Source organism: Pelophylax lessonae (assembly GCF_965119305.1).
Source record: "Pelophylax lessonae genome assembly, chromosome: 10".
Taxonomy (NCBI): Eukaryota; Metazoa; Chordata; class Amphibia; order Anura; family Ranidae; genus Pelophylax; species Pelophylax lessonae.
Genome location: NC_138777.1, coordinates 228,714,578 through 228,728,309, shown reverse-complemented (window position 1 = coordinate 228,728,309; position 13,732 = coordinate 228,714,578). Strand labels below are relative to the sequence as shown.

At 46.5% G+C, this 13,732-nt stretch overlaps 1 protein-coding gene across 2 annotated transcripts in view; it reads right to left on the bottom strand.

Annotated features, from left to right (window-relative positions):
* PLEKHG4 (pleckstrin homology and RhoGEF domain containing G4) overlaps nt 1–13,732 on the bottom strand; it is a 182,776-nt gene that overhangs the window by 117,900 nt on the left and 51,144 nt on the right. For both annotated transcript variants that reach the window (XM_082270023.1, XM_082270024.1), the window contains exons 2-3: nt 12,923–13,120; nt 7,556–9,284 (exon numbers count right to left, since the gene is read on the bottom strand). In XM_082270023.1, the coding sequence (XP_082126149.1) occupies nt 7,556–9,284; nt 12,923–13,120 (1,927 nt within the window). The remainder of the gene's footprint in view (nt 1–7,555; nt 9,285–12,922; nt 13,121–13,732) is intronic.

The following is a 13,732-nucleotide window of genomic DNA, read 5'->3' as shown; positions in this document are numbered from 1 at the left end:
TCAATGAGTTTTCCATCCTGTCTGCCGCACAGTGTGCTAACCGCCCGGTATGTAAACGCTCCACCGCGTGCAGGAGGCTCTGCGAGGTGGAAACTTTCATCAAACCCGCTTCTCTCATCCCTCACTGTTCACTGATCAACCTCAAATATACATGCCAGCGCACATCTCAGCTGGTAGCAGGCAGGGTGGATTAAAAAAAAAAAAAAAATTGGATTTTTTAATTTAAATTTTTCACGTTTTTTTTAATCGGATTTTAAATTCTAAATCTGATTTTTTTATTTTATTTTTAATCAAACCCGCTTCTCTCATCCCTAATTGTTCACTGATGAACCTCAAATGATGCAACACATGCCAGTGCACATCTCAGCTGGTAGCAGGCAGGGTGGATTAAAAAAAAAAAAAAACTGGATTTTTTTTATTTAAATTTTTTGTTTTTTTTAATTTTAAATCAGATTTTTAATTTTATTTTTAATCAAATGAATTTTAATAAAATGCTTTTGGAGTAAAAAATATATCTAAAGATATTTTTTTTTTTATTTAATATAAATTAACCACTTCAGCCCTGGAAGGTTTTACCCTCTTACAGACCAGGCCATTTTCTTAGCGATTCGGCACTGCGTTACTTTAATTGACAATTGTGCGATCGTGCGACGCTGTACCTAAATAAAATTGATGTCCTTTTTCCCCACAAACAGAGCTTTCTTTTGGTGGTATTTGATCACCTGTGCGATTTTTATTTTTTGCGCTATAAACAGAAAAATGCAACAATTCTGAAAAAAAAAATATATATATTTTTCACTTTTTGCTATATAACATTGCCAATAAAAAAAAATTTAAAAAAATGTAAAAACCACATTTTGTCATAATTTTAGGCCAATTTGTTTTCTGCTACATACTTTTGGCAACAAAAAAAAATTCCAATAAACGTATTTTCAATTGGTTTGTGCAAAAGTTATTGCGTCTACTAACTAGGGGAAGGGGTAAACTCAGGGGCAATCAAAGGGTTACATGTGAGCCTAGGGGGTGTTTTCTAACTGTGGGGGGATGGGCTTCTGGAATCAACACAGAGACCTGTGTTCCTAAATAGGGGGAACATAGGAGCCCTGTGTTGATTGCTGAACAGAACAATGGTCTACTCTGGAGGTGTTTTCTAACTGTGAAGGCAAGTTGTCATTGAAAGGGAACCTGTCACTGATATTGAGTTTTTTTGGAGAAGATCAAAATAGTTAAGCTACAGTTAACAGCCATTGATGGCCTGCTATCAGGGTGGATTTGATTTAAATCACCAGTAAAAAGGTTTGATTCTAATCATAATTTTTAAAGAGCAACTGTCATCTCTGACCCTCAGCGGATCTTCCTCTGACCCGCTGCCTCTCCTCCTCTGACCCGCTGCCTCTCCTCCTCTGACCCGCTGCCTCTCCTCCTCTGACCCGCTGCCTCTCCTCCTCTGACCCGCTGCCTCTCCTCCTCTGACCCGCTGCCTCTCCTCCTCTGACCCTCTCCTTCTCTGACCCGCTGCCTCTCCTCCTCTGACCCGCTGCCTCTCCTCCTCTGACCCGCTGCCTCTCCTCCTCTGACCCGCTGCCTCTCCTCCTCTGACCCGCTGCCTGCCTCTCCTCCTCTGACCCGCTGCCTGCCTCTCCTCCTCTGACCCGCTGCCTGCCTCTCCTCCTCTGACCCGCTGCCTGCCTCTCCTCCTCTGACCCGCTGCCTCTCCTCCTCTGACCCGCTGTTGACTCACCCACTGTCGCATTAAAAATCAACATTCAATACGGAAAGCCCTTATTTAAAAATTTTTATCATGCAACAAGACTAATTTTTAGCGATTACTGTGCTTTAAATGGTGACGCCGATTGCCGCGTTCATCTTATACCCATTCTCCGCAATCCTTGCCGTTTACCAGAATTAGCAGAGCCTACTTTCCCTTTAAGAGTCTGACGTTATCAGATGACAGGAGAGGTCATCGAAGTGTGACACGGCAACAGCTGTCACCCAACGCTTTGTGAATGCCGGCTCTGTCCTTCCTACATGAACACAATGCTCTGACCTCTCCTACAACAGACAATGGACGGGAAGTGACCACATGTATGGGAGCCCTCAGGAAATATCGGAGGACGCTTCTCTGAAGACAAATATATCTCCACTGATAAGACTTTCTTATTCCTTGACGTAAACACGCCATCGTTTTAAGGCCCATCCCAAAATAAAGGCATGTGTTTATAATCGCAATACCCGACAATGATACTTCGCTTACTGTACCACGGAAGGATGTAAGAGTTGAATCTGGATGTCCACAGTCCTAGAAGTCCACAAAGCAGAAAGACTATAGACCAGCCTTTCTCAACCTTTCTACCCCCAAAATAGTTTTTAGGTCTTCGGGAACCTCAGCTAAGATTAGTTCATGGGGGGGAACACTGGCAAAATTCCGCTTACATCGGTGGTCAGTGGGAGAAACCCTTTTTACAGTCATGCTGCTGGCTCTTCAAAGTGGCATTAGACCTGGAACCATGCAGACACCATCAGATAGAAGGGTTCTATAGTCGGTGATCAGTGGGAGAAGCCCCTTTTTACAGTCATGCTGCTGGCTCTTCAAAGTGGCATTAGACCTGGAACCATGCAGACACTATCAGATAGAAGGGTTCTATAGTTGGTGATCAGTGGGAGAAACCCCTTCCTACAGTCATGCTGTTGGCTCCTCAAAGTGGCATTAGACCTGGAACCATGCAGACCCCATCAGATAGAAGGGTTCTATAGTCGGTGATCAGTGGGAGAAACCCCTTCCTACAGTCATGCTGTTGGCTCCTCAAAGTGGCATTAGACCTGGAACCATGCAGACCCCATCAGATAGAAGGGTTCTATAGTCGGTGATCAGTGGGAGAAACCCCTTCCTACAGTCATGCTGTTGGCTCCTCAAAGTGGCATTAGACCTGGAACCATGCAGACACCATCAGTTAGAAGGGTTCTATAGTTGGTGGTCAGTGGGAGAAACCCCTTCTTACAGTCATGCTGCTGGCTCTTTCAAGTGGCATTAGACCTGGAACCATGCAGACACCATCGAATAGAAGGGTTCTATAGTCACAGCTCATAGCACCCCTAGCAAACTCTGGAGGAGCCCTGGTTAAAAAAGACTGCTATGGACCTACACTTTTTGGCCAAAGTTTATAAAAATCTGACCAAAGTACCTATACGAGTTTGTTGGACATCCCAACTCCAAATCCATGGCCATTAACTACTGAACGACCACCTCATAGCAGATTTACTGCTACAGGGCGGCCGTTCTATGCAGAATCACATCTATATATGCGATTCTGCACTTCCTGGTAGGGGGCGCCGCGCTGCTTCTGCCATGATTTGTCACGGCAGAAGCCGATCAGCGGGTGCCAGCCAATGGATGTCCGCCGGTACCATCCGATCGTCAGGAACAGAAGCTGGATTAAGTTCTGCGTATGTAAACAAGGCAGAGCTCCGTCCCGACATGGGGGGGAAGCGATTGATTTTCGTTCCGTGCAAAGCAGGGAATAGAATCCATTACTTCCCCTAGTAAAAGCACCACACACAGTACACCAAAACACTGGCTAGGCACACATTTAGCCCTTTGCTCGCCCTAGATGTTTAACCCTCTTCCCTGCCAGTGTCATTAGTACAGTGACAGTGCAAATTTTTAGCCCTGATCACTGTATTAGTGTCACTGATTCCCACAAAGTGTCAGTTTCTGTAGACAATCCGTCGCTATAAGTTGCTGATGGCTGCCATTACTAGTTTAAAAAAATAAATAAATATATCAGAGAGGATCCAATGGGGGGGGGGGGACCTGATTGTTTAATGGGAGATATGAAATGATTGGGGATTCAGAAGTTATTTATCTTAGCGGGGAGGGGGAGGGACTCTAATGGGGGCCCTGATGTCGGGGGTGGTGAGGTGGGACACATGATGCGGACCCTGGTATCAGAGGGGATCCAATAGGGGGGGGGGGAACGGATTTGAAGTGGGGGATGCTGAAGTTATTTATCTTAGCGGGAAGGGACTCTAATTGGGACCCTGATGTCGGGGGGGGGGTGAGGTGGGACATCCGATGAGGACCCTGGTATCAGAGGGGATCCAATAGGGGGGGGGGGGGGGAACGGATTTGTAATGAGGGATTCATAAGTTATCTTAGCGGGGAGGGAAGGAACTCTAATGGGGACCCTGATGTCGGGGGGGCATCTGAAGGGAACCCTGGTATCAAAGGGGATCCAATGGGGTGGGGGGGAAGGGAAACGGATTTGTAATGGGGGATTCTGAAGTTATTTATCTTAGCGGGGAGGGGGAGGGACTCTAGTGGGCACCCTGATGTTCGGGATGGTGAGGTGGGACATCTGAGGAGGACCCTGGTATCAGAGGGGATCCAATAGGGGGTGGGAAGGGAAATGGATCTGGATCTGTAATGGGGAATTCTGAAGTTATTTATCTTAGCCGGGAGGGACTCTAATGGGGACCCCGATGTCAAGGTGGTGGGGTGGGACATCTGATGGGGACGCTGGTATCAGAGGGTATCCAATAGGGTGGGGGGGGGGGAACGGATTTGTAATGGGGGATTCTGACATTATTTATCTTAGTGGGGAGGGGGGGGGGGACTCTAATGGGAACCCTGATGTGGGGGGGGGGGGGGGGAGATGAGGTGGGACATCTGATGGAGATCCTGGTTCAGAGGGTATCCAAAGGGGGGGAGGGGACCTGATTTGTAATGGGGGATATGAAGTGATTGGGGAATTCTGCAGTTATTTATCTTCGTGGGGAGGGGAGGGACTCTAATGGGGACACCCTGATGTCGGGGATGTTGAAGTGGGAATCTGATGGGGACAGGGTCCGATGTTCACCGGCACCTTGCGATCATTCGGCAGAGAGGCAGAACTGCTATGTAAACACAGCAGACCACTGTTTTGTGAGAGGGGAAGATGGAAATCCTGAGACCCCGCTAAGCAGGAACACAGATCTCTGTCTTCCCCCCCAGTCAGAGCACCTCCCCCACACAGTTATCAAGCACTCTCAGGGAAAACATTTAACTCTTTAATCGCACCTGATGTTAAACCCTTCTGAGCCAGTGTTATTAGTACTTTTTTTTTTTTTTTTTTTAGCACTCATCACTATTAGTGTCACTGGTCTCCAAAAAAAAAAAAAGTTTCAGTTAGATGTCCTATTTGTCCGCCGCAATCTCACAGTTCAGCTACCACTGATCGCCGCCATTACTAGTAATAACAAAAAAATGTATTCCATAAAAATATCCCATAGTTGCAGACACGATAACCTTTGCACAAACCAATCAATATACACTTATTGGGATTTTTTTTATGTAAATATGTAAATTGATCAAGAAATTCGATTTTTTATATTTTTTTTTTTTTTTTATTGGATAAATGTTTTATAGCAGAAAGTAAAAAATATATTTTTATTTTTTTTTAAAATTGTTGTCAAAAAGTGTCAGTTAGAAGTCCGATTTGTCCGCCGCAATCCCACTAAAAATCACTGATCGTCGCCATTATTAGAATAAAAATAAATAAAATAAATAAAAATGACATAAATCTTTCCCCTAGTTAGTAGATGCGATACATTTTGTACAAAACAATCAATATAGTCTTATTGGGATTTTTTTTTTTTACCAAAATTATGTAGCAGAATACAAATTGGTCTAAATTGATGAAGAAATTTGGTTTTTTACATTTTTTTTTTTATTAGATAAATGTTTTATAGCAGAAAGTAAAAAATATGTTTTTTTTTCCCCCAAAATTATTGTCTTTTTCTGTATATAGCGCAAAAAATAAAAACCGCACAGGTGATCAAATACCACCAAAAGAAAGCTCTATTTGTGGGGGGAAAAAAGGACATCAATTTTATTCGGGTACAGCGCCGCACGTATTGGGACGTCGCACCGATTGGGACGCTCCCATTGCCGGCAATAGGCTGTGATTTCACCTATCTAATCACATGTCAAATAACGCCGATGTGAACGGGGCTTAATACTCACTTGCCTTCCGGAAGATTTACCCCCTTCATGACCAGGCCATATTTTGCGATACGGCACTGCGTTAGTTTAACTGACAATTGCGCAGTCATGCAATGCTGTATATAAATTAACTTTAGGTAATTTTTTTCCCACAAATAGAGCTTTATTTTGGTGGTATTTAATCACCTCTGCGGTTTTTATTTTTTGCGCTATAAACGAAAAAAATTGACAGCTTTAAAAAAAAAAAAAAAATCTGTATTTTTTACTTTCTGCTATAAAACATATCCAATAAAAAATTGAAAAAAATTTCTTCATAAAATTTAGACCAATATGTACATATTTTTGGTAAAAAGAATCCCAATGGGTGTATATTGATTGGTTTATGCAAACGTTATAGCATCTACAAACCATGGGATATATACTGGAATTTTTTTTATTCTTAATAATAGTAATGGCGGCAATCAGCTACTTATAGTGGGACTGCAATATTGCGGCAGACAGTCTGACACTAATTGAGGCTTTGTGGTAAGCAGGGACACGAATACAGTCTTCAGTGCTAAAAATATGCACGGTCACTGTACTAATGACACTGACTGGGAAACGGTTAAAATTAGGGGCGATCAAAGGGTTAAATGTGTGCCTAACCAGTGTTTATGGGTACACAGTGTGCTGCTTTTACTAGGGGGGGGGATGTACTTTGCAGGGAAAGAAAATCCATCACATCCCCGCTGAAAGCAGAGAGCTCTGCATTGTTTACATATGCAGAGCTCTGTTCTGCATCTCTCCTCGCCGATCAGCTGATTGGCTTGTGCTGTGTATAATCATAGCACAGCCGTGGCACGCGCACCCCCTGCTCAGAAGTGCCGGATCATGTACTAGGTACGTGATCCGGCGCAGGAGTGCCGCTCCGCCCCTCTATAATTAAGTTATGCTGACGGCAATTTTATTATTAAATTTTAATTAAATATTTTATTTTTATTATTCAATTTTAATTAAATATTAAAAACTCAGTTCAAAAAGGGAGAACATTCGCTCTTGTATTTGTATTTTAAACTTTATATACCGTATTTTAATTATATATATATTATATAATAATATAATAATTATATTATTAATTAGATTATTAATAATATAATAAATAAATAATAGTAATAATATAAATAATAATAATATAATAATAATATAATAATAAATAAATTATAATTATATTATTAATTATAATATTAATAATAATATAAATAATAATATAATATAAATAATAATATAATAAAATAAAAATATAATAAAAATAATAAATATTATTATTATATTATTTATATTATTATATTATATTACTAATAATAATATAATAATAATATAAATAATATAATAATAGTAATATTTATTTATTATTATTTTTATTATATTATTATTATTAATATAATAAAAATAATAATATAATGAAAATAATAATAAATATTATTATATTATTATTTATATTATTATTAATAATATAATAATAAAATAAAAATAATAATATATAATAATTATATTTGTATTTTTAATTTTATATATTAACCAACAATTCCTATTTACCTGTCAAAGCGGCATTCTGAGCCGGGACCGCCTCTTCAATGGCGGGGTCTGTGGTCTCGTCACCTTGCTCTTCCTCTGTGTCCTCATGAAGGGTTTCTAGTGGTAACTGTGATGATGGAGATACTTGGCAGATGGTGTTTTGTGGACAACTGGACAAACCATCATCTCTTTCATCGCACTGCTGCGATTCCTGTTCAGTCCATTCCTCAGTCTCCTCAGCGGCATCAGTTGTGGCGCCATTAATCTTTGAACTGTCAGCTCCTTCGAGCTGCTCCCCACAAATATCCCTGGCAAGGTCATGTTGCTGGCCTACCTCTGCTTGCCCATTTTGGTCACTCGTATCTAAAGGACAAGGCTGTTGCTCAATGACAGGCCAATCACACCGGTCTACAACATCTACTTCCGCGTGGATTATTTCCACGTTGGTCTCCTTTTTATGTTCTGTTTGATGCGTCTCGTCCACCAACAGAGGCACGGTTTGGTCGCTCTCCCCAGTTTCGGCCTGGTGGGCACACGTTTTAGAAATCCCTTGGCTAGAACATTCCAAGGTTTCAGTGTTTGGACACCCCGGTGCCCTGGAATGCTCTGTAACAGGTTCTTCATAAGCATCTGTCAGTTCGCCGTCCTCGATGCTTTCTCTCAAGTGGTTTTGGGTTTCCTGCCGGAAGGATGAATCGCAGTAATTAGCCGACTCTGAACTTGGCTGTTCGCAGGACTGTAGGCTGTTATCAGCTGTGATTGTATTGGAGTCTGCATCTTGCTGCAAAACCTTACGTGGGGCCTCGTTTTCTACATTAAAATCTTGATAGAAAGGTTTACTTCCATTGTCAACAATCAAATCTTTATGGTCAGACAATGGGGACTCTCGACCCCCAAACTCGATGTCCACCAGGCCAATAGACTCTGGCTTTTGTGCATTCTCAGCATTGTAGTGCGTTACGCTTGCTCCCATTATAGTGGTTTTTTCACAAGGCTCTACAGGGTAGGAAAGGAAACCCTCTGTGCATTCCCTGCTGCCCAGATTATATACAGTTTGGCTATTTTGTGCTCTTTGGGTGGATTTGTACTGGCTGTTTAAGGCTATTGATTGAGTTAAGGACCCTTTCTGAGGCCCAAAACGGGGCACTTTGATATCACGCAATTCAACATACTCCCCTTCGAGATCATTAGAGCAATCCGTTTTGGCGTCCAAAGCTTTACCCACTGGCTCTTCATCATAGCTGGTGCTTGGCTCCTCGAGAACAGCTGCATTGTCTATAACCATCAAATCTCCCATATGGGGGTCAGACGACCTCCTGTTCACTGGTTCAGAAGGCAAGTCCGAGCTCTCACCAATTTCTGTCGCCTTCTCAGCTGGCTGTGTTTTCTCTACAAACTCGGGATGAACGACCATATCCCAGGAGACCCTGAAAAGCTGGTCATCAGACGTCAGGAGGCAATTCTCCAGCAAGGCCCCGATCCTCTCGGAGTTGATAAACTCCAACCATTCCACTGTGAAAATGGAGGTGTAGGACACTTCTGGCAGCACCACCTCCTCGACGTTATGTTGGTCTTGGGCCAGGCATTTGAGCACGATCCTTGGAGTCTTTCTCAGATAAGGCACAACCTGAAGGTAGAAGTCTCCGGGCCGAAGGAGTCTCCAGTCAATGGAAGCCAGCTGCAGGACAACCTTGTCATGGATGCACAGGGGCCACCCAGCATGTCGAAAGAGCAACCCGCAGTACTGCAGCTGCCAGAGAAGAAGAAAAGAATCAAAAATCAAATAAGGCAAAACTTAAAGCTGAAATCCAGGCTAAAAAAATACATTTTCTGAAAATACAACACATGTATTCTTACTGGAATTTTGGTGTTCTTTGTGTATTTTTTAAGATCTGTGCAGTAATCCAGTGTGAAAAAACTCCTGAACTTTGGCCCCATGCCGGATTTTGGCAGACTGGCCACTGCGGCTATCTCCTTGTACAGGAGGAATGGTCTTGTACAGGGGTTTTAAACTCAGTTTTATTGTGGCCCACATCAGTTGTATCTGTACGACTATTTATCGCCAAACCCCCCTGCCTAACCAAAATCAAACAGTGGGTGTGGCCAAATTTGAGGATCCTAATTTAAGGATCCTAAAGGGGTAATACCAGGAGAGCATTATGTGAGGAGATCCGGGGTGCGCTGTGTACAGAGTGCAGAGTTCCGGTGTGCGCTGTGTACAGAGTGCAGAGTTCCGGTGTGCGCTGTGTACAGAGTGCAGAGTTCCGGTGTGCGCTGTGTACAGAGTGCAGAGTTCCGGTGTGCGCTGTGTACAGAGTGCAGAGTTCCAGGGTGCGCTGTGTACAGAGTGCAGAGTTCCAGGGTGCGCTGTGTACAGAGTGCAGAGCTCCTGGGTGCGCTGTGTACAGTGTGCAGAGTTCCAGGGTGCGCTGTGTACAGAGTGCAGAGTTCCAGGGTGCGCTGTGTACAGAGTGCAGAGTTCCAGGGTGCGCTGTGTACAGAGTGCAGAGTTCCAGGGTGCGCTGTGTACAGAGTGCAGAGTTCCAGGGTGCAGAGTCCTGGGGAGCGCTGTGTACAGAGTGCAGAGTTCCAGGGTGCGCTGTGTACAGAGTGCAGAGTTCCAGGGTGCAGAGTCCTAGGGTGCACTGTGTACAGAGTGCAGAGTTCCAGGGTGCAGAGTCCTGGGGTGCACTGTGTACAGAGTTCCGGGGTACGCTGTATACAGAGTGCAGAGTTCCAGGGTGCAGAGTCCTGGGGTGCGCTGTGTACAGAGTGCAGAGTTCCGGGGCGCGCTGTGTACAGAGTGCAGAGTTCCGGGGCGCGCTGTGTACAGAGTGCAGAGCTCCTGGGTGCGCTGTGTACAGTGTGCAGAGTTCCAGGGTGCGCTGTGTACAGAGTGCAGAGTTCCAGGGTGCGCTGTGTACAGAGTGCAGAGTTCCAGGGTGCGCTGTGTACAGAGTGCAGAGTTCCAGGGTGCGCTGTGTACAGAGTGCAGAGTTCCAGGGTGCAGAGTCCTGGGGAGCGCTGTGTACAGAGTGCAGAGTTCCAGGGTGCGCTGTGTACAGAGTGCAGAGTTCCAGGGTGCAGAGTCCTATGGTGCACTGTGTACAGAGTGCAGAGTTCCAGGGTGCAGAGTCCTGGGGTGCACTGTGTACAGAGTTCCGGGGTACGCTGTATACAGAGTGCAGAGTTCCAGGGTGCAGAGTCCTGGGGTGCGCTGTGTACAGAGTGCAGAGTTCCGGGGCGCGCTGTGTACAGAGTGCAGAGTTCCGGGGCGCGCTGTGTACAGAGTGCAGAGTTCCGGGGCGCGCTGTGTACAGAGTGCAGAGTTCCGGGGCGCGCTGTGTACAGAGTGCAGAGTTCCGGGGCGCGCTGTGTACAGAGTGCAGAGTTCCGGGGCGCGCTGTGTACAGAGTGCAGAGTTCCAGGGTGCGCTGTGTACAGAGTGCAGAGTTCCGGGGCGCGCTGTGTACAGAGTGCAGAGTTCCAGGGTGCGCTGTGTACAGAGTGCAGAGTTCCAGGGTGCGCTGTGTACAGAGTGCAGAGTTCCAGGGTGCGCTGTGTACAGAGTTCCGGGGCGCGCTGTGTACAGAGTGCAGAGTTCCAGGGTGCGCTGTGTACAGAGTGCAGAGTTCCGGGGCGCGCTGTGTACAGAGTGCAGAGTTCCAGGGTGCGCTGTGTACAGAGTGCAGAGTTCCAGGGTGCGCTGTGTACAGAGTGCAGAGTTCCAGGGTGCGCTGTGTACAGAGTTCCGGGTGCGCTGTGTGCAGAGTTACGGGGTGCGCTGTGTGCAGAGTTACGGGGTGCGCTGTGTGCAGCGTTACGGGGTGCGCTGTGTACAGAGTGCAGAGTTCCGGTGTGCGCTGTGTACAGAGTGCAGAGTTCCGGTGTGCGCTGTGTACAGAGTGCAGAGTTCCGGTGTGCGCTGTGTACAGAGTGCAGAGTTCCGGTGTGCGCTGTGTACAGAGTGCAGAGTTCCGGTGTGCTCTGTGTACAGAGTGCAGAGTTCCAGGGTGCGCTGTGTACAGAGTGCAGAGCTCCTGGGTGCGCTGTGTACAGTGTGCAGAGTTCCAGGGTGCGCTGTGTACAGAGTGCAGAGCTCCTGGGTGCGCTGTGTACAGAGTGCAGAGTTCCAGGGTGCGCTGTGTACAGAGTGCAGAGTTCCAGGGTGCGCTGTGTACAGAGTGCAGAGTTCCAGGGTGCGCTGTGTACAGAGTGCAGAGTTCCAGGGTGCAGAGTCCTGGGGAGCGCTGTGTACAGAGTGCAGAGTTCCAGGGTGCGCTGTGTACAGAGTGCAGAGTTCCAGGGTGCAGAGTCCTAGGGTGCACTGTGTACAGAGTGCAGAGTTCCAGGGTGCAGAGTCCTGGGGTGCACTGTGTACAGAGTTCCGGGGTACGCTGTATACAGAGTGCAGAGTTCCAGGGTGCAGAGTCCTGGGGTGCGCTGTGTACAGAGTGCAGAGTTCCGGGGCGCGCTGTGTACAGAGTGCAGAGTTCCGGGGCGCGCTGTGTACAGAGTGCAGAGTTCCGGGGCGCGCTGTGTACAGAGTGCAGAGTTCCGGGGCGCGCTGTGTACAGAGTGCAGAGTTCCGGGGCGCGCTGTGTACAGAGTGCAGAGTTCCGGGGCGCGCTGTGTACAGAGTGCAGAGTTCCAGGGTGCGCTGTGTACAGAGTGCAGAGTTCCGGGGCGCGCTGTGTACAGAGTGCAGAGTTCCAGGGTGCGCTGTGTACAGAGTGCAGAGTTCCAGGGTGCGCTGTGTACAGAGTGCAGAGTTCCAGGGTGCGCTGTGTACAGAGTTCCGGGTGCGCTGTGTGCAGAGTTACGGGGTGCGCTGTGTGCAGAGTTACGGGGTGCGCTGTGTGCAGAGTGCAGCGTTACGGGGTGCGCTGTGTACAGAGTGCAGAGTTCCGGGGTGCGCTGTGTACAGAGTGCAGAGTTCCGGGGTGCGCTGTGTACAGAGTGCAGAGTTTCGGGGTGCGCTGTGTACAGAGTGCAGAGTTTCGGGGTGCGCTGTGTACAGAGTGCAGAGTTCCCGGGTGCGCTGTGTACAGAGTGCAGAGTAGTTAGGAGACATACAGGCTGCCATAGCTCGCCTCTGCCCTAAAATTCTTCGTCCTTTGGACGGCCATAGCTGACCTCCGCCTAAAAATTGTTCATCCTTTGACAATCACACTGCTCCTCTAGTTTCAACATTGCCCGAGCCAGAACAAGCTTGCAAATGAAGTCATAAATCTCATCGCCACCATACTGTCTTTGTTAAGCATCTCTGAATGTAATGATGCCAAGCATCAGCACTACATAGCCAGGCAGCTAGCATTTTCAATACAATGTCCAAGTAACAAGTACAAGTCACAGAGCAAAATCAAGTCATTTCTACGGTCTACTTACACAGGCTTCCTGCTGCAGCCCCTGCAGGACCCGTTTGGCGGGGATCAGGAAATCGATGAGGTAACTGAGCCCGTCTCCGCGGTAGGTCTTCTCCACCACATCCAGCACCTGGCACAGCAGGGTGGCCGCGGTGAACTCGAAGGGATGGTAGAGGGAGGACAGCGTCTTCTGAATGCAGCTATCTAAAGACTGGGAATCCTGGAGTGGGAGAGACAAGGAGTAGACAGCTGTTAAAAAAAAATTGTTTCCATTTTAAAAAGCAGCCTGCACCTAGACAACTACCAAGCCTGAAAACCCTCCATTATGCCTCCCTTCGAGAAGCAGCCTTGACCTTTTCATATCCACACATTCCGCCCTGAAGAGTGCATCAGATTTCCAAAGGGGGAACACTGCCACGCTCAAAAGCATCTGTTCCTTACCGGGTATAAAGAGGGTCTCCAGCCTAAAATAATTTCACAATCAACAGAGAAGACCCAGAACCAATGCACCCAACCTAACTACAACAGTAATATATACGGTCTTCATAGTAGATGTAAACTATAACTAAATAGCATTTAGTTTGCTAAAGAACACTGCTACTGATCTCCTGCAGCCACATCCTGTCCACAAGCACTCAAGCAATGGTCCCACACCACTCTGTGACATCATCAGGGGCTGGCTGTCTTTTCTTGGTTGAGACATGACGTCATCAGGGGCTGGCTGTCTTTTCTTGGTTGAAACAGCCAGAACCCCTGAATAACGTCACCAGGGGCTGGCTATCTTTTCCTGTTTGAGATGGCCAGCCCCCTGAATGACGTCATCAGGGGCTGG